The 21,301-nt window shown below is 40.2% G+C and overlaps 1 protein-coding gene across 1 annotated transcript in view; it reads left to right on the top strand.

The window, feature by feature from the left end:
• LOC115194383 (Fc receptor-like protein 5) overlaps positions 1-21,301 on the top strand; it is a 71,508-nt gene that overhangs the window by 36,648 nt on the left and 13,559 nt on the right. The window contains exon 11 of the mRNA XM_029754043.1: positions 6,651-6,675. Within this exon, the coding sequence (XP_029609903.1) occupies positions 6,651-6,675 (25 nt within the window). The remainder of the gene's footprint in view (positions 1-6,650; positions 6,676-21,301) is intronic.

The raw sequence follows: 21,301 nt of genomic DNA on the forward strand, positions 1-21,301 counted from the left end.
TACGTGAATCTTTTCCATTTAAAATGTTGGATTATACTTGGTTGGCCGACCTATTATAACAACTTTAACACTTAAGTTGGAACATGTATAGTTTGTTATTAACTAAATGAAAGCATATTTTTATATACATATATACTGTCTATGTAAGTCTTTCAAATGTTGTATTTTTACAGTTGTTATAGGAGCTTAGATGAGTGTTCTACTATTAAAGATGAATGGAGAAGGTGTGTTTTATTTTGTATTAATTTTCATATATAAAATAAGAAGTGATAATTTCCTACATCGTTGTATTGCTTTGAAATAAAATTTGATGTAATGGCATATTCTTTTTACTGTCTGTATTGCCGAGTTGAAACAATGCATTTAATAATAGAACATTCCTATTAATTTATTATTATGTTAAGCAACACTTCCTCACAAAATCTCTATGCACCACAGTGCAGTCAGTGTTCTGTAAACCACATTCAGATTGACTTCTACTGATATGAACCCATACAGAAGTGTCCCATGTCTGTACTATTATGATGAGATAGAGAGAGGAAGGAATAAGAGGGCAGACCCAGTACACTGAGGGGTTATGTTGTTGCTATGTGACCAATGACCATATTAGTTTCTATTGTCTGTAAGAAATTGGAACCTCCATTTGTGTGCGGACAATATTGTTGTATATTCTGTTGCCATTTCTGTTGACAAGGCTCTTTCAGAGCTACAATCGGACTTTTTTGCTTTGAAGAATTTGTGGCTTAACGCAGCTTAAACAAAAAATGTAAAAATGTATCTGATTATTTATGCGTATTTGATCATGCCCACATTGATCGTATCCCCGCTTATAAATATCTGGGTATCTGGATTGATGAAAAGCTATCTTTCAAAAAGCATATTGAAGAGTTAGTTAAGACGTTAAGAATTAAAATGGGATTTCATTATAGGAATAAGGCATGCCTTTCACTAAACAGCAGAAAACAGATCATTCAGTCAACATTCATGTTGGTTTTAGACTATGGCGATATCGTCTTCTGTATATGAATGCAGCTGCCACCGTATTGAAGTCATTGTACACACTTTATCATAGCACACCACTCTTTATTACGGCTGATAGGTTCAGTACACATCCCTGTATTCTGTTTTAGACTCACCAGTAACATGTATCTGGACTGGGTCACTGTACAGGGTGTAGTAGACTCCTCTCCCAGCTCTGCACCAGTACTGTCCTCCATCAGAGACACTGAGCCGGCTGAGTGTGTAGGAGTATCCAGAGGTTGTGGTTACTGGTGTAGAATCTGGTCTGTGTCTGTACATCACTGAATTTATGTATGCTCCCTGTAATTCTCTCTCTCTCCCGGAGGACCTGATCCCTAGAATCATGCCTCAGGACTACCTGGCCTGAAGACTCCTGGCTGTTCCCAGTCCACCTGGTTGTGCTGCTGCTCCAGTTTCAACTGTTCTGCCTGTGGCTAGGGAACCCTGACCTGTTCACCGGATGTGCTACCTTTTCAACTCTCTCTCTCTCTCTCTCTCTCTCTCTCTCTCTCTCTCTCTCTCTCTCTCTCTCTCTCTCTCTCTCTCTCTCTCTCTCTACCACAACTGTTGTCTCGACCTCTGAATGCTCGGCTATGAAAAGCCAACTGACATTTGCTCCTGAAGTACTGACCTGTTGCATCCCTCTTCTGATTTCTGCTGATGTAAAAAGGGATTTATAAATACATTTGATTGAATTAGTGAAATCTGCATTCAGTTGTTTGGGGGCCTGTGTATGGAATGATCTGCTCTCTGCACCTTGATGATCTGGTGACTCTAGGGCAGTTCACATTTTTAATGGAGGACCTCACTGTTGAGGAATGTGTCTGCTTTTTAAATTGCTTGTGGTATTGTATGTTCTTACTACGTTGTAGGATTTAATTTTGTAAATGTTGTAAATTGTGTTCATGCTGGGCTCCTTTGGAAAAGAGGCCTTGGTCTCAATGGGACTCCCTGCTAAAATAAAGGTAAAACAATAACAAGAATTGTGGTCTACCAGAATGTGGAGTAGTTACAGTTACGAGCCTGTCCCTGTGGGTGGTGTAAGAAACCCCCAGATGTTTACCTGACTGTACCCACTAATGGTGAGTCTGTGACTAGAAACATACATGCCCCACCCACCTGAGGATCTGTCATTCCAGTCATCTATTTCCTGAGTTTGAGAGGTTCGATGGATTGATTACTTTCATTTTACTGCTCAGACTCTTTCATACTCATGCTTCTGCCTGTCATTTTTTTCCGGTTAACGTTTCAACCGTGGAAATGTGTCAAACACACTCCGGTAATGGATGAAATGGGATCAATGGGATACAATGGCTTTCCATTGAATCTATAAGAACGCTAAAGCTTCATCAGGGATTTAACGTACTGTCTCGACACTTATATCACAATAAAGACTAGAAAGATAACTTCATTTTGATCAGTGTTAACTTTTTTCAATTCCAAAAGTTATAATTTAATACAGTTTACATTTTTACAATTAGATGAAATGAAAGCAACTTCTGAAAATGAACCCTGAAATTATAGTGATAGTATGTCTGACCTTGCAAATAATGTAAAATATGTTTAGATAGGTGTAATCTAGAGCCAAGCCTGTTGGTTTTTAATCTGAGGGTATCCTGCTATTGACACACTTGTTGAATTCTGCAGTGAACTTGACAACAACAATAATTAAAGAGACAGTCCAGACAACGCAGATGAGTGCAGGTAGAGTAGACAGAGCAAGTGTTTACTGGTGGCAGCCATGTTCCTCCCATTTATGTTACTTTATTCATATTTACTAATATACCTGGTGTATTTATGCAAATGAGGAACACATCATTGTCTTTATTTTAACACAAAAAACTAAAAAAACTGATACAAAAATAAAATGTATATATGAATGCATTATGAGAAGAAAAAAAACAGACATTTGACAAATGTAATACTTTAATTCCCACCAAAACCAACACTGAACTGCGTTCATTCTTTGTCCATGTGAGTAAAAAATATTATGTGCTATAATTGAACAAAAAACTGCACGCACCACACACACACACACACACACACACACACACACACACACACACACACACACACACACACACACACACACACACACACACACACACACACACACACACACACAGACACACACACACACTGACACACATCACATAAACAAACAAATTGTAACACAACAATAAACAACACAATAACAAAGACATATCTATGTAGACAGTATCTAACTAAAAGTGTCCCTCAGAATCATCTGACTAATGGACAAGTCAACCACCAAACCCCTGAGAAGAGTCAGCTAGCTGACTGTGGTTCTGACACATGCTCCTCCTATAGAAATAGTGTATGTGTGTATGGAGGGGATAGCTGAATCTGAGGCTAGCTGGGATACCAGTAGTCACCATAGCAAAGGTTTGAGGGGAGGCATCTATCTGTGCATGGTGGGTGTAAAAATGAACTAACATCTGCACATTCTGATATCAAACCACAAGCTCTGATCTCATGTCAGATCTCTATTCTCGTTCCATCCTCCTTTAATCCAATAAAGAGGAAGTAACCAGTGTGAGGCCAAGAAGTTGGTCAGAAAATAAACACTCCATCAACCGTTACTCTTTTTCCTCAAAGTCTTTGTACATTTCTCTAAAGTCTTTTTCACTCTGTTTCTCTGTGTGACGGTAAAGAGACGCAAACAAATCGGTTTGTCGTCATATAGGAAGTAGAGGGGTTTGTCAGAAGATCTGTTGTTTAGAGATTGTCAGCAGGACAGAATGGAGAACACCTTGCTCTGTGTGCTACTCTGTAAGTACTGAGTTAGTGTTTGAGTATGAACACTAATTACCTGATTTTCTAAGCCTTGATGGAAAAAAACGAATAAGACAAAAAAAATGCTGATGCAGATGAGCTTAGTTATTTACATAAATAAACTGAAAACCCACACTAACACAAGGTTGTATTAACAATATTATACTTTTCATTTCATGTAGTGTACGTTTGGCCAGCTAATAGCCTAATGACTGATCAAGCAACATTACGCTGTGACAAATGAAGATCCTACATCTGTAAATGAAGTGAGAGAACCTGAGCTTGTATAGCAGATGCCATGCAGACCTGGTTAGTGTGGTGTTGTGGTGTGCATTTAACCAGGTCATCACTCAGGAAATAAAAAGTAGTGCTAACTCAATCATTGCAAAATGTGCTGTCAATGCCAAGGAATGCAAAATGCTATATTTGTTGGATGTGTTCTAGTATCAAGTTGTGATTGTTGTAAATGGTTGAGAGCTCCTTCTCTACAGTAATAGTAAACTGTGCTAAGAGATTAATGAGTGGTTATTTAGTTTTTGGTCTGTGTACTCTCTCTGTATGCAGAACATGGAAAGTCAGTGGCCATTTAAAGCTGCAGTCCGTAATTCCAACTACCACAAAACGTTCACCCTGTCACTTGTTGTGGTATACAGGGTGGCAGGTAGCCGAGAGTTTAAAGCGTTGGCCCAGTAATCAAAAGGTTGCTGATTGGAATTTCAGAGCCGACTAGGTCAAAAATCTTTCCACGTGCTCTTGAGAAAGCCACTTAACCCTAATTGTTCCTGTAATTCTCTCTGGATAAGAGTGTAAAATGTATGGGGCTAGAGAAGTTCATTCATCTACATACACTGACATTAGCTAACAAATGTTGTCATAAAATAACTGTATATTTTCAGTAATGTTGGGATAAGACAGTTGTACTAAGGTAATGAGGCAATTAAAAAATACTCTTAAAAATGAATTGCTATGATTCATTTAAAAGTTCAAGATTGACCCTTTAAAATAAAGTACAGGACAGATTTGGTAATCAGTAACATGAATTTGGCATGTTGTTATTTATTTCAAGCTAATATTGGTGCAATGTGACTTTGTTGTAGTGCTGAATACACACATCAACTCTGGACGCTCTGAAGATGATGATGGTAGATATTTGTTCACTTCATCAAGCCTCCATCTCTTAATGCTTCATCCTATTTCTGTATTAGTTATTTTTAAAGCTGCTTTTTTCTGGACATTCTGTAAGTCATCTTATCTCTCATTCACATCAGTGCCTTCATGCCCGTAAGCACGTGACATTGGGTCACATTTTAATTATGCTATTTAGTGGTAAAAAAATGTCTGTTGTGTGTTTGTGCAGCTCTTCCCAAAGCTGAACTGAATCTAGAGCAAAACCCTGTGTTCCCTGGAGAGACAGTCACTCTGACGTGTTCAGTCGGATATGCCAGTATCTGGAGCTATAAGTGGTTCATAAATCATTATAATAATGTAGTATTCCAGATTATCAGCCATCGACTACACTGACTTCAGACAAAGAGGACGTATTCACAGGAGACAGTGTGACACTGAGCTGTACTGTAGAGTCTTCTGGATGGAAGTTTTACTGGTACAGACACAGACCAGACTCTACACCAGTAACCACAACCTCTGGATACTCCTACACACTCAGCTGGGTCAGTGTCTCTGATGGAGGACAGTACTGGTGCAGAGCTGGGAGAGGAGACCCAGTCTACTACACCCTGTACAGTGACCCAGTCCAGATCAACATTACTGGTGAGTCTAAAACAGTTTTATGATAAATGGATACTATTACATTGATAGAAAGTAATTTAGGGTATAATAATTTGCCTGCTTACTGTATCCCAACAACTGTAGCTAACTTGAAGATGTATTCATGAGTAGACCTATTGATAAATAAATAAATTTATAGACGTGTAACTATTTATTCAGTTAGTTGTCTGTATTGTGTCTGTGTACAAAACGATTATGATCTCAAGTTAACTTTTCATCATCTGTGTGATAGTGATTTTAGTGTTGATGTTAACATACGTTTGGATTTGTACTCCCATAGAAAATATGATCTCAACTAAATTATCAAAAGATACAGGCCAGTCTATACTCCTATTGTCACGTCCTGACCAGTAAAGGGCCTATTTGTTATTGTAGTTTGGTCAGGACGTGGCAGAGGGTATTTGTTGTGCATGTTTTTGGTTATGTGTTTATATAGAGGGTTATTTTGTGTAGAGTGTTTCTGGGTTTAGTGGTGTATCTATGTAGAAAGGATATTTGATTTAAGTGGTTCGGGGTTTATTAGATATGTATTTATGTAAGATGGGGTGTTTGATTTAGGTGTTCCGGGTTGTTGGGTATGTTCTTGTATTGTATTTCTAGGGGGCTGGTCTAGTGTTGTATTTCTGTGTTGGCCTGGTGTGGCTCTCGATCAGGAACAGCTGTATATCGTTGTTGCTGATTGAGAGTCATACTTAGGTCGCCTGTTTTCACCTGTTAGTTAGTTGGTGGGAGATTGTGCTGTGTATAGCTTTGTGCCTTACTGGCATGTACGTTCGTCCTTGTGACACCTATATTACCGCTGATGGTGTTGTGCTATTCTCTCTCCAGTCGTAGATCCTGGATCCTCTACATCAGTCCTAGTCGGAGTGGTTGTGGGTCTGGTTGTTGCTGGTGTTCTACTGGTCATTCTCCTGGTCCTGCTGTGGAGATTTAAAAACACCAAAGGTGAGATTTTATTATTCATCATTTATCTCTGTAGTTCATGTTTAGTTAGAAAAATGTGTAATTACAATATATGATATAATAGAATGCATTTCTCATTACAGGTTCCTGTTTTAACAGAATATTCTTGTGAGTACACCTGTCTCTCAACTATGATAATTCAGTAACATATCATCTTAGTTCTTCATGAGTATATCTCTCCCTCTAGGCACCCTCAGCCCCAGAGCACCAACCAGGACCCCCAACAGGACCAAGGATCTACCCAGGGCCGGGCTCCTGATGCTGGGTATACACTTCTGCAGCATGGTCAGTTTCTCAACCCAGACCTCACATCTACGACACGATCAATCCCTCAGACAACAATGTTAATGGTACTGTATAGTGTATGTTATGTTTAATATGAATACAGTATAGAGTTACTGCTGCTGTTCTTCATGTGTTTAATATGACTAACACACTAAGACTAAGGGCTGTATTCAGTCCGTATCGTGGAAGTTCAGAGTTAGTGATTTTTAAAGGCAATGTTCCCACGTTAGTAGAGACTACATTCGGGGTAAGTGCTGTATATGTCGGCTCAATCAGAAATGACCTTTACATTTCTGTCAGTCAATCTGTACCCCTTCATCAATACAATCAAATCAAATGTATTTATATAGCCCTTCTTACATCAGCTGATACCTCAAAGTGCTGTACAGAAACCCAGCCTAAAACCCCAAACAGCAAGCAATGCAGGTGTAGAAGCACGGTGGCTAGGAAAAACTCCCTAGAAAGGCCAAAACCTAGAGAGGAACCAAGCTGAGGGGTGGCCAGTCCTCTTCTGGCTGGGCCGGGTGGAGATTACAACAGAACATGGCCAAGATGTTTATAAATGACCCGCATGGTCAAATAATAATAATCACAGTAGTTGTCGAGGGTGCAACAAGTCAGCACCTCAAGAGTAAATGTCAGTTGGCTTTTTATAGCCGATCATTGAGAGTATCTCTACCGCTCCTGCTATCTCTAGAGAGTTGAAAACAGCAGGTCTGGGACAGGTAGCACGTCCGGTGAACAGGTCAGGGTTCCATAGCCGAAGGCAGAACAGTTGAAACTGGAGCAGCAGCACGGCCAGGTGGACTGGGGACAGCAAGTAGTCATCACGTCAGGTAATCCTGAGGCATGGTCCTAGGGCTCAGGTCCTCCGAGAGAATTAGAGAGAGCATACTTGAATTCACACAGGACACCGGATAAGACAGGAGAAATACTCCAGATATAAGACTGACCCTAGCCCCCGACACATAAACTACTGCAGCATAAATACTGGTGGCTCAGACAGGAGGTGTCAGGAGACACTGTGGCCCCATCTGATGATACCCCCGGACAGGGCCAAACAGGAAGGATATAACCCCACCCACTTTGCCAAAGCACAGCCCCCACACCACTAGAGGGATATCTTCAACCACAAACTTACCATCCTGAGAAAAGGCCGAGTATAGCCCACAAATATCTCCGCCACGGCACAACCCAAGGGGGGGCCCCAACCCAGACAGGAAGACCACATCAGTGACTCAACCCACTAAAGTGACGCACACCTCTTAGGGGCGGCATGGAAGAACACCAATAAGCCAGTGACTCAGCCCCTGTAATAGGGTTAGAGGCAGAGAATCCCAGTGGAGAGAGGGGAACCGGCCAGGCAGAAACAGCAAGGGCGGTTTGTTGCTCCAGAGCCTTTCCGTTCATCTTCACACTCCTGGGTCAGACTACACTCATTCATAGGACCCACTGAAGAGATGAGTCTTCAGTAAAGACTTAAAGGTTGAGACCGAGTCTGCATCTCTCACATGGGTAGGCAGATCATTCCATAAAAATGGAGCTCTATAGGAGAAAGCCCTGCCTCCAGCTGTTTGCTTGAGACAACTGTACAACCATCAAGATTAATTGTTAGATTTAACAGAAGATCTCTTTGTTTCTTGGGACCTAGAACAAGCATCTCTGTTTTGTCCGAGTTTAAAAGTAGAACGCTTGCAGCCATCCACTTCCTTATGTCTGAATGTCTGAAACACAGGCTTCTAGCGAGGGCATTTTGGGGCTTCACCATGTTTCATTGAAATGTACAGCTGTGTGTCATCCGCATAGCAATGAAATTTAACATTGTTTTTGAATTACATCCCCAAGAGGTAAAATATATTGTGAAAACAATTATGATCCTAAAACGGAACCTTGAGGAACACCGAAATTTACAGTTGATTTGTCAGAGGACAAACCATTCAGAGACAAACTGATATCTTTCCGACAGATAAGATTTAAACCAGGCCAGAACTTGTCCGTGTCGACCAATTTGGGTTTCCAATCTCTCCAAAAGAATGTGGTGATCGATGGTATCAAAAGCAGCACTAAGATATAGGAGCACGAGAACAGATGCGGAGCCCGGTCTGACACCATTAAAAGGTCATTTACCACCTTCACAAGTGCAGTCTCAGTGCTATGATGGGGTCTAAAACCAGACTGAAGCGTTTCGTGTACATTGTTTGTCTTCAGGAAGGCAGTGAGTTGCTGCGCAACAGCTTTTTCTAAAATGTTTGAGAGGAATGGAAGAATCGATATAGGCCGCTTAGTTTTTTATATTTTCTGGGTCAAGATTTGGCTTTTTCAAGAGCGGCTTTATTACTGCCACTTTTATTGAGTTTGGTACACATCCGGGGGATAGAGAGCCGTTTATTATGTTCAACATAGGAGGGCCAAGCACAGGAAGCAGCTCTTTCAGTAGTTTAGTTGGCTAAATAGAGTCCTAAGTAGAGATATTAGTGTATCACCTGTATGTTTCAGATGCTGCTGCTGGACCATGTCATGTGACATACGCCCAGATTCAACTCAAATTTGGAAAAGAAAAAGAAAGTTGACTCAACTGTGACATCAATTATTAATAATGTGCAGTGTATCAAAGTTTACAGTGCCTTGCAAAAGTATTCACCCCTTTGGTGTTTTTTCCTATTTTGTTGCGTTACAACCTGTAATTTAAATAGATTTTTATTTGGATTTCGTGTAATGGACATACACAAAATAGTCCAAATTGGTGAAGTGAAATGAAAAAAAAATTACTTGTTTCAATTTTCTTTTAATATTTATAACAGAAAAGTGGTGTGTGCACATGTATTCATCCCTTTTGCTATGAAGCCCTTAAATAAGATCTGGTGCAACCAATTACCTTCAGAAGTCACAATTAGTTAAATAAAGTCCACCTGTGTGCAATCTAAATGTCACATGATCTCAGTGTATATATATACACCTGTTCTGAATGTTCCCTGAGTCTGCAACACCACTAAGCAAGTGGCACTATGAAGACCAAGGGGCTCTCCAAACAGGTCAGGGACAAAGTTGTGGAGAAGAACAGATCAGGGTTGGGTTATAAAAAAATATCAGAAACTTTGAACATCCCACGGAGTACTATTAAATCCATTATTAAAAAATGTAAAGCATATGGCACGACAACAAAACTGTCAAGAGGGGGATGCCCACCAAAACTCGAGGACCTGGCAAGGAGGGCATTAATCAGTGAGGCAACAAAGAGACCAAAGACAACCCTGAAGAAGCTGCAAAGCTCCACAGCGGAGATTGGAGTATCTGTCCATAGGACCACTTTAAGCCGTACACTCCACAGAGCCTGGCTTTACAGAAGAGTGTCCAGGGAAAAAAAATAAGCAAACACATTTGGTGTTTGCCAAAAGGCATGTGCGACACTCCCCAAACATATGGAAGAAGGTACTCTGGTCAGATGAGACTAAAATTGAGCTTTTTGGCCATCAAGGAAAACGCTATGTCTGACTCCAACCCAACACCTCTCATCTCACACCATCGGCAGGGACTGCGAAACTGGTCAGAATTGAAGGAATGATGGATGGTGCTAAATATAGGGAAGGTCTTGAGGGAAACCTGTTTCAGTCTTCCAGAGATGTGAGACTGGGACGGAGGTTCACCTTCCAGCAGGACAATGACCCTAACCAACACTCAAGCCGTTTAAGGGGAAACATTTACATTTCTTGGAATGGCTTAGCCAAAGCCCAGACCTCAATCCAATTAAGAATCTGTAGTATGACTTAAATGTTGCTGTACACAAGTGGAACCCATCCAACTTGAAGGACCTGGAGCAGTTTTGCCTTCAAGAATGGGCAAATCCCAGTGGCTAGATGTGCCAAGCTTATAGAGACAGAGCCCAAGAGACTTGCAGCTGTAATTGCTGCAAAAGGTGACTCTACAAAGTATTGACTTTGGGGGGTGTATAGTTATGCACTCAAGTTCTGTTTTTTTGTCTTATTTCTTCTTTGTTTCACAAAAGAAAATATTTTGCATCTTCAAAGTGGTAGGCATGTTGTGTAAATCAAATGATACAACCCCCCAAAAATGGATTTTAATTTCAGGTTGTAAAGCAACAAAATAGGAAAAATGCCAAGGGAGGTGAATACTTTCGCAAGTCACTGTAGTTTTATTTTTAAATATTGTAAATGTTTCAATCTACAATCTCTTCCCATCTTCCTCCTCCTCAGGAGGAATGATCTAAAAGAAAGTCCAGTCTACTCTGAGGTGAAGACAGGGAAAGCCAAGACCTATTCTACAAGTTGGCAGTTAGTCACTAAATTCACAATTTGGGAGTTTTGATGAAGAGGCAGAATATACAATAAGCTAATTCCTTAATTTGTTGACTGGAAATGTCCATTGTCAGCAGCAGCTGGACCTGTTGATGTGACCTACGCTGAGGTTGTCCTCAAAAAGAAGACCAAAGCCAAGAAGAAGAGAGGTAAGACTGGACATCCCTCCCTCCATATTCCCCCTATCAGAACCTCACACCTCTGACCCCATATTGAATATCTATGTATTTTGTCCTCACTCCCTACAGAAACAACAACCCCACCTGAGGCAGATTCAGTCTATTCTCAACTGAAGCCAGGCACAACCCCAGGTAAGACTAATAGCAATATGCTATTGATACATTTGTCAGCCTCTCACCACAGACTTGGATAGATCAGCAAGGGAATAATTGTGAAAAGTACATCTCAGTGTATGAACTAGTATGATATTGACTCACTAGAGGAAAAACAAGAGACTAGGGATATTACTAATAGATACATAAAGGCTTATGTTACTGTTTTCAGAATGTTTTCCGACGCTACAAAATGAGTGACTCATTGAAAATACAAACACACAAAGAATGCAATTTTACGAGAGTATATTTTGAATAAAACATTAGCAGTTAAACAAATACCACACAATCAATTACAATATAGGAATAAAGATATAACCCCGGGTACAGAGTGTACTCTTAACTCAGTCACTGACACTGTTTGACCTAGCAAGCAGCAAAACAGCTCCTGATCTGACAAGGTAAGCTACTGTGCCAAAATTCTCCACACAGCAGCAGGTGAATTCAGGTAAATTCTATAGATATTTAACAAGACTTTCTGTACACTTGTAAGAGGTAAGTGAAATTGAACAACAGTCTCTTTGCTAAATGCAATCCATAATCCCTTCAAATGGAAAAGTTGTAAGTTCAACTATAATGTCCGTCTCAGTTCTCCTCATGTCTCGAGCAGCATCACCCCTTCCAGTGCCTCAAAAGTCCCGTGTTCACGTGATAGGCCCATTTAGTTTATAATAATGCCCTTTTAGTTTAAGAGCTGTTTTGAAAAGACCAATAGAAATTTCCCCCTGTTTTGGTGGGATGGAGGTTTGGCCTTCCATGGTGACATCACCATGTCCAAAATGTGTTAAACACCAATAAGAACGAGTTCCGAACAGCTCTGCCAATAACAGCTAATTTTCAGTTTTCCCCTCCCTATTCAGACCACTTCCAGAGAGTCCTAGCAAAATTCTTGCTTGAGAAATTACCCTTTGCAAAAAGCTTTGTTTCTTTTTGATTAATTGTTACCCAGAAATGATTTGATATTGAGGTGAAAACGAATGCATTGAATCTTTAAATTACTGATGTTTTTCTTTGAAGCTTGCACATGAAAGTAACACAACATAGGCTGTAGTAAAAAAACATGTTTCTAATACATGTTTTATCAGGGTACTGATGCTCATATATCATAGTATACTGTATCTAAGTACAGTATGCATTACTAACAGTTCTTGCATATTGCCCCTCATCATACAGACAAGGTCAAGGTGATTCATGACATTAGTGGTTGTCTGACTCTGATATTTCCCTGCATTGTTGGTAAGACCACTGTTCCAGTTAGGGGGGTTATGTGTCTATGTGTTTAGACCTATGTGGTCAGACAGACAGACAGCAAAGGTCATAGTGTCACTGCCATAGAATTAGGAATTAGAATACTAGAATGGACATGAACCTTCTTATGATGTGATAAATGTCAGCCATTTTAGTGAGGGAGTTGATCAATCATGGTTTGCCAGTTCTGTGAGAAGATATTGTGTAAAATAATGATTTTGAAAAATGTATCTGAACTGTATGTTTGTTAGCTAGCTAGCCAGACAGTTTTAGAGGAATGATAAAAAAATCGAATCAACTGCCAATATGTCAACATTCCATTCAAACAATGCAATCCACAGCCATACACTGGATGAAATCAGTTGACAATAGGACTTAGAAAAGTTTGAAATGCAACATGTACTGACATTGTATAATAATAACTTGACAGCTTTCCAACAATACACAAATGTAGATATTTATAGTCTGTTCACATATACTGAGTATACTAAACATTAGGAACACCTTCCTGATGTTGAGTTGCGAAAAACCTAGAAACATTGCAGTTCTTGACACGCCTGGTGTAACAGGGTTGGTTATGTTTCCACTTGCCTCTAAAGAAATGTGTACTTAATGTTCAAGCATTCGTATTGGTTGGTTCAACTGATGACAATAAGGTGTGTTGTGATTGGCCCCGCTTGCAGATAGGGGGAGATCGCGAACGTCAGGTCTTCCCAGTATGAAAATGTGATGCAAGAGGTAGGTCACGTTCTGAATACTGTTTTATATTTTATATTTTACAATGTGTACAAGTTTGCTGTACGTTACTGATTTATACATGTGTGGGTATATGGTACCTGTTAGGATTGAGGGGCTTTCTGGAATGTGCTTTGGCATATGATTGCTGTAGATAAGTGTGTTAGCTAGCATACACTGTTGTAATGGTCACATAAACCCACTGCTAACACAGTTGTCTTCATGCTACAGATTTTGCCATCGACAGTCATCAGTATCATTAAGCCCTGCACAACTACCGTGCTGTTTCTCATTTAACAACAGGAATAAATGATGCTCAACTGGGACCACTGGCTGATGTTATTTATTAGGAGAAAACGCAAGGAGAGTACGATATACATCTGTTACACTTGTGCCGTGACCCGGATCACCTACAGTACTACTATACCCTAATCAAAGGCACTTAAATCTTTTGTCTTGCTCGTTCACCTCAATCCATGGCTCAATTATGTCAAGGCTGAAACATCCTTATTAAACCTGTCTCCAACCCTTAATCTACACTGATTGAAGTGGATTTAATAAATTACTTCAGGGCGGGATCATAGACTGACCAGGTGAATCCAAGTGAAAGCCTCTAAAATATGACATAGCTATTTATACAGACAATTGGTATAAAACCCATATAAAGTGTATTTCTAATTATTTGACATTTATTTAGGTTGACAATAATTCTATTACACAATTTCTGATATTACATGCCTTTTATTTTCCTGCATAAGTAAAATCAGGATTCTGCCTATTCATTCCAATTAGGCTGGTTTGGATTTCTCCCTGAACAATTTGGCTGCCATCTTTACCCCATTTTGGAACTTTGAGGGTCTATGACATAGCCTTATGTCTTCTTGGGTATGTTGCTAAAAGCTTGGCCCACCTGTATTTGGGGAGTTTCTCCCATTCTTCTCCACAGATCCTCGCAAGCTCTCAGGTGGGATGGGGAGCGTTGCTGCACAGCGATTTTTTTTTTTCAGGACTCTCCAGAGATATTCGATCGGGTTCAAATCGGGGCTCTGGCTGTGCTACTCAAGAACATTCAGAGACTTGTCCCGAAGCCACTCCTGCGTTGTCTTGGCTGTGTGCTTAGGGTCATTTTCATGTTGGAAGGCAACAGCTCTGGTGGACATTCCTGCAGTCAGCATGCCAATTGCACGCTCCCTCAGAACTTGATACATCTGTGGCATTGTGTGACAAAACTGCACATTTTAAAGTGGCCTTTTATTTCCCCAACACAAGGTGCACCTTTGTAATAATCCGCTTCTTGATATGCCACACTTGTCAAGTGGATGGATTTTCTTTGCAAATGAGAAAGGGATTTAAACAAATGAGTGTAAAACATTTGAAAGAAATATGTTTTTTGTGCATATGGAACATTTCTGGGATCTTTTATTTCATATCATGAAACATGGGACCAACACTTTACATGTTGTGTTTATTTTTTTCTTTGGCAAACAAAAAATGAGAAGAACAAAATGACTTTCCAACGCACTTCACCACGCTCATAAGACTAAGTTGCCCTTAGGGCCAGGACTTTTTCCTGTTCAAGAAAAAAACATGTCTTTCCTGATATACACTTCCTGATATACAATGATAGCATATAAAATATTCAAACATGCTTTGGGGATGCAACACTACTGTAGTGTGGGGGGAGGGGATTCACTTTTAAGGCTTTTATTATAATTTTTACATTTCGAAAAGTGAAGAAAAAAAGATTCATGCCACGAGAGGAACCGGATCCGGCCAAATAGGACCCGGAACGAAACAGTCCAAAACGGAGAGGTGCTGGATCCTGTTCCGGCAGGATGCAGCTCAAATTAAGGATTACACACGCCTGAAAGCTTGCACACACGCGCCCCAGGAGAATGCTGAGAAAGGGCTGTGGTGAGGTGCAATACAAAACTCATATTCAGTTCCTATTTTCCCCTGGGCTTTATTTGATGTGGTACACTATAACTTAATTTGCATATGTGGTCATTTAGCAACCCTGTCAATGTACTGCAGTCATACTGATACCATCTCTAAAGGCAGTACCAAGACAATTGGCGTGTCATGCTCATTCAAACATGGCCTGTAGTACTTACTGTAGGTAGGATTCTAACTGGCTGTAATTACTGTGTGTGTCCATCATCTTACACAGGGCAACACAGGGACATTGGATGCTTATAAAATGCTCTCAGTATCGTTCATGATAGATGGTTAAAGAGAGCCAGCAGATAATACATTATTTCCAGAATCCTAATATAAAACTGTATATAACATCATATATCATCAAATCATTTCTAATAATAATACATTTCATAATGACAGAACCTTTCAATGTCACTCTTTTAGTCGGCTCTCTTGGAGCCTGATACTGACAGCTGTGGAAGCAACTGTTGTTTTCTGTGAATCTATTTGTATAAACGCTGACAGTGACACTATTCTCATTTTTACATACGGTCTCTGTTGCTTGTTGTCCAAGGCAGGTACATGATGTGGTGAGGTGTATTCACATGAGGTATTAGTCCTTTGATCCTATTTCATGCTTTTATAATGACCAAGCATGTACCAATGTGTATGAAATACTCAATTACTATTACTACTACTACTACTACTACTACTACTACTGTATCACCATGGCTCACAATACATTTTACATATAGCACTATACCCCACTGTGTTATTCTAGCATGACTCAACAAAAAGAGAGATCGGTGTCAGTGCATTAATGTCATGGTATTGTTGTCAGATAACAGATCTCTGTAATGTGTTGTATGGAGAAGACATGTTGAGTTCCAGAACCATCTTACTGAATAGATACTGTCATCTGTTGTCCACATGCAATACATTCCACTAGGTGTCTCATCAGTGCCATTATTCACAATATTTACCTCAATAACAGTGGTAGTAGCAGAGACAGAAGAGGAAGCGGGACATCTCACTCACTCCTTTTTTCTGCTTCATATACAGTCAGTCAATGAACTAAGCAGACCAGACCCAGCTGCTAACACATTGGTGTCTATGGGAGAGCCACCACTTAAGGCTTAAGCAGACCGGAGCTGTGACCATTTCTTTCAATGGTAAACTGCCTGAGTAAGACCTTCATTTATCCACCATCATTGGTAGTAGTGGGCAGTGCACAGGTTTGCACAATTTCATTAGAGCAGAGGTCAGCAAAAGCTTTTGCCACATTATCTATGATGTGGCTGAGAATGTGTTTCAGTTAAAAGGAGACACCAGCCTATGCCAATTTCCCAAGAAGATTGTGTACTGACCCTGGACAGCAAAAGTAGCCTATGTTGGGAGGAAGCAGACTCAGCCGCTCAAGAATAGAACGCACATATTTAATTCCCTTATAAATAGTTTCATGTTATCCCCATGTATTTAGTAATGAATTTCTCCAAATATATTGTTGTTCTTTTCCAATTTTACCAGTATGATGAGTATTTACTCCGCACACATGTTTTGTCAAGTTATTGGTGCATTTATCTTTAATATTTAAATGCAGTAATTTACACGTTTTCCATCCTCCAAGCGGATACGATGTTCAGGTGGACTTGAACACCCGCTACACTTACAGAAATACATTTAGTTTATTTCCATAGTGTAATATTTCCTTTATTTGTAATGTGTGCGTCTCTGCTCCATGTCTGTCAGTGTCTGTCATGTCTGTGGGTAATGGGAGCTCGCTCCTCAGTGCGCATAGACATACAGTACGTTGCCTGCACGCCACGTTTGGGAGTCAGTACTGTTAAAAACATTTAAACCATTGTTCACTTCATGTACTGTGATGAATCATACTATTTCAATCTGATTTAGACAAATTTAGGGATGTGAAAATGGCCTTTTACACTTCAAACCAGTTTAGTGGTTGTACTTGCCAATTGGGTATTGGTCAGGTCCTGGGTGGGGCCAAGTGCATAATGTACCTGTTTGAGGTCCTGTGAGACAGATTAGATGTGGTTTGTCTCAGTCTCTCCCTCTACCTATCGATAGGACAGGTTAAGCCTGATACAGAGGCTATTCCTTTTGGGCTGTGGCCTGTGTATATTTAGTAATTCTAGACTGATATATTGTAGGTCTATTATATGATGCATTCACTGTTGGATCAACAAGAACTGTTAATACATTTACACTTTGAGCAGGTCAACCTGCCTTGCTTCCTGCAACATTGTTGCCCTTACAACTGATACCAGGTCCCTATTCTACATATGTTTGGAACCTTTTTGACCTTTCAAAACAAAGGTTGGACCACTTAAGTCAGTTGTTTGTGTGTATGCCTCTCAAGACATAAAATGCTGTGTACAAAGCCTGAGATACTTTACACTGGTTTGTTATAGTTACCACAAACCAACAACCCTCCTCAAACAGAGAGGAGTTGAGTGGTTATGGATTGATCTCTTCCTCTTTAGCAGTGAGGGTTTGTGAAGGAGGGTGGTGTGTGTGAAGCTGTTTTTTTCCACTGTGGTCAGAGAGAGACAAATGGAGAAAGGGTTGTAGATGTCAAAATGATGAATAGGCCTATACATGAAAAGGTGTGTGGGGCTTTCTGTGTTTATCAGAGAGATGAATGTCATATTCCATTCACCCAGTTCAATGTAACAATGATAGGTTTACGCTACTACATGATACAAACATTTTCCCTATACCCATCATGGGGTTGCTAGCCTATGACAAATTTGAGGTGACAGACAGTGACACACTCTTGCCTGAATCTAGTTGATTAAGGTGTAATCCTTAATCCTACAGTTGCAAACGAGAAGAGTTTCTATTGGACGAATTCAGGTATGTTTATCCCCGTTTGCTTCTGTTTAAGAAACGTATTTCAACAGAATCGGCAGAATGAATACACACCTGATCACGTGTAAATGTAACAGTGTAGGTTCCGTCCCTCTCTTCGCCCCAACCTGGGCTCGAACCAGGGACCCTTGCACACATCAACAACTGACACCCACGAAGCATCGTTACCCATCGCGCCACAAAAGCCACAGCCCTTGCAACGAAAGGGGAAACCCTACTTCAAGTCTCAGAGCGAGTGACGTCACTGATTGAAACACTATTAGCGCGGACCACCGCTAACTAACTAGCCATTTCATATTGGTTACACTCACCCCCCTTTTGACCTCCTCCTTTTCCGCAGCAACCAATGATCCGGGTCACGGCACCAATGTAACAGTGTAGGTTCCGTCCCTCTCTTCGCCCCAACCCGGGCTCGAACCAGGGACCCTTGCACACATCAACAACTGACACCCACGAAGCATCGTTACCCATCGCGCCACAAAAGCCACGGCCCTTGCAACGCAAGGGGAAACCCTACTTCAAGTCTCAGAGCGAGTGACATCACCGATTGAAACGCAATTAGCGCGCACCACCACTAACTAACTAGCCATTTCACATCGGTTACATAAACATGGGTCACTTTCATAGCAGCCACGTTGTATACCTTCTTGCATCTATGCGCTCTCCTACTCTCACCTTTTCTCTTCGCTTGTGGACTTCAATGCACAACACATCAGCTGTATGTGACCAGGCAAAAAAACTTTCCAAGCCAAACCATGTCATAACTGCTATACACATCCTACATTGTTGTATCGATATTAGCTAAAGTAACGTCATAATCAACATAGCTAATAGAACTAAAGTGTTAGTAAACCTGCTTCAATCATGCAGTAATGTTACAGTGTACAGTCACTAAGCAGTTTGGCGATTACACCAGCTGGCCCCAGTGGCAATAAATTAGTAAAACCAAAAGCTGATCTTGACTTGGAAGAGTTCCAGTGTTGTGTTGGATAGTCATAGCCAGCTAGCTAATATAGCCTCCCTCTGTTTGAGCAGGGTGTTTCAGTAGGCTAAACTACCTAGCTGCATTTGCTAGCTACGTAAGTGAAACTGAACGTGAACATTTTTTAAACAAAATTTCTCTCTCTCGCTCTTGCTCCTCCTTAATTTTGGAAGAAATTAATTTGTTCAAAATTTTTCAACTATTGTCTTTCTCTCTCTTTGAGTCAACTACTCACCACATGTTATGCGATGCAGTGCTAGCTAGCTGTAGCTTATGCTTTCAGTACTAGATTAATTCTCTGATCGTTTGATTGGGTGGACAACATGTCAGTTCATGTTGCAAGGACTCTGATAGGTTGGAGAACATCCTCCAGAAGTTGTCATCATTTCTTTGTAAGTCTATAGAATGGGGTGAGAACCATGAGCCTCCTAGGTTTTGTATTGAAGTCAATGTACCCAGAAGACAACGGAAGCTAGCTGTCCTCTGGCTACACCATGGTGCTACCCTACAGTGCTGTTGAGCCCACTGTAGACCTTCATTGCAAAACAGTGTGTTTTAAACAATTATTTGGTGACCTGAATTTATTTAATATAGTTTTATCTAAAAATAATCACTTTTTAAATGTTTAAAAATATGTATTTTTATGAAATTCACAGAGGAGGATTGTCCTCCCCTTCCTCCTCTGAGGAGCCTCCACTGCAGTCTGACAACTCATTTCCTGTGTTATTCCTCTGAACAGTTGACAGACCTGCCTTGTAACGCAAGAATCTTCACACACAGCTAACTTATAAATAGCTCCTAAACCATGAAGTCAACCCTTTGACACCTCTCCACCTCTCCTACTGACATTAATAAAGATTCTACTGAACATGTAAACATGACCTGGTATGGTCAATGCAATGTTGCCTTTTGCACAAATATAATTTTATCATCAATCCTCCTTCCTCAGATCATTACTTTAGTTTTGTTAGTTCTCTCTTCCACCAACAATAAGACCACAGTGTTGCTGTGTCCACTCCTTTTACAGAAAGAGGAAGTTGAGTCAAGGTGAAAATGACATCAGATGCAAATTCTTTCTGTTTCTCTTTAAGGATCTGTAGCTTTCTAATCCTGACAAAGACCCATTTGTGTCACAGCCACAGGAACTGTAGGGGTCCAGTCCAGAGGAAGCGCTGGTGCTCAGAATCGAGCACATTTCCTTTATTGGATGAGAAATTGTTTCATTTATAGAATATGAAGTATGTCAACCATGCACAATACATATGGCATCAGATGATGACTTTGTTTGGTAATACTGTGTTACAGAGGAATGGAGTTGTTGGTCACTGCAGCTTCTAATTCGGTTGTTGCATTAGCCTGAGTAACATTAGAAATCTATAGACATCGTGTAGTTTTTTACCAAATATATTTTTTAGATTCAATACAATTGTATAGTTTTGGTCTTCTAGCTCAATTCCTGTTCTCAGTCTCTCAATGTAATTTAGTCAGTTCTCTCTGTTTTTCTCCCTCTTTAACTCTCTATCTCTCTCTTTCTCACTCTCTCTATTTCTCTTTTTCTCTCTCGTTCTCCCTCTCCGTCTCTCTGTCTGTGTTTAAGTGCTTTCTGCATTTCATCACTCTAACCCGATACAACCACACAAATGGTTCACTAACTGAACATGACAAATTCTCAGATAACTTTTCTTTAAAGAACAATTTGAAATAGCTACTCGTATCCAGTTTAAGTAATGTATAGCATGTGTCTAATCTGCAAATCTATGTTTTCTCAGCCCTGCCCAGCTATACTGACAGTAAATATCAACTTATTTTAGAAGAAATGGGGAATTATTTAAGAAAAGTGTAAGGGTGCCAATATATTTGGCTGCAACAGTACGTACACCTAAAATGTACTTTAATCAAAACTCTCCAACAACAGCTAAACTGTTGGAAATGAATCCACATGATGTGTATCAAATAATGTTCACATCATCTGATTCATTTGATGCTCTTCTCTCACAGCTCTTTCCAAAGCGACAGTGAGTGAAATA

Source organism: Salmo trutta, chromosome 5 (genome assembly GCF_901001165.1).
Source record: "Salmo trutta chromosome 5, fSalTru1.1, whole genome shotgun sequence".
Classification (NCBI taxonomy): Eukaryota; Metazoa; Chordata; class Actinopteri; order Salmoniformes; family Salmonidae; genus Salmo; species Salmo trutta.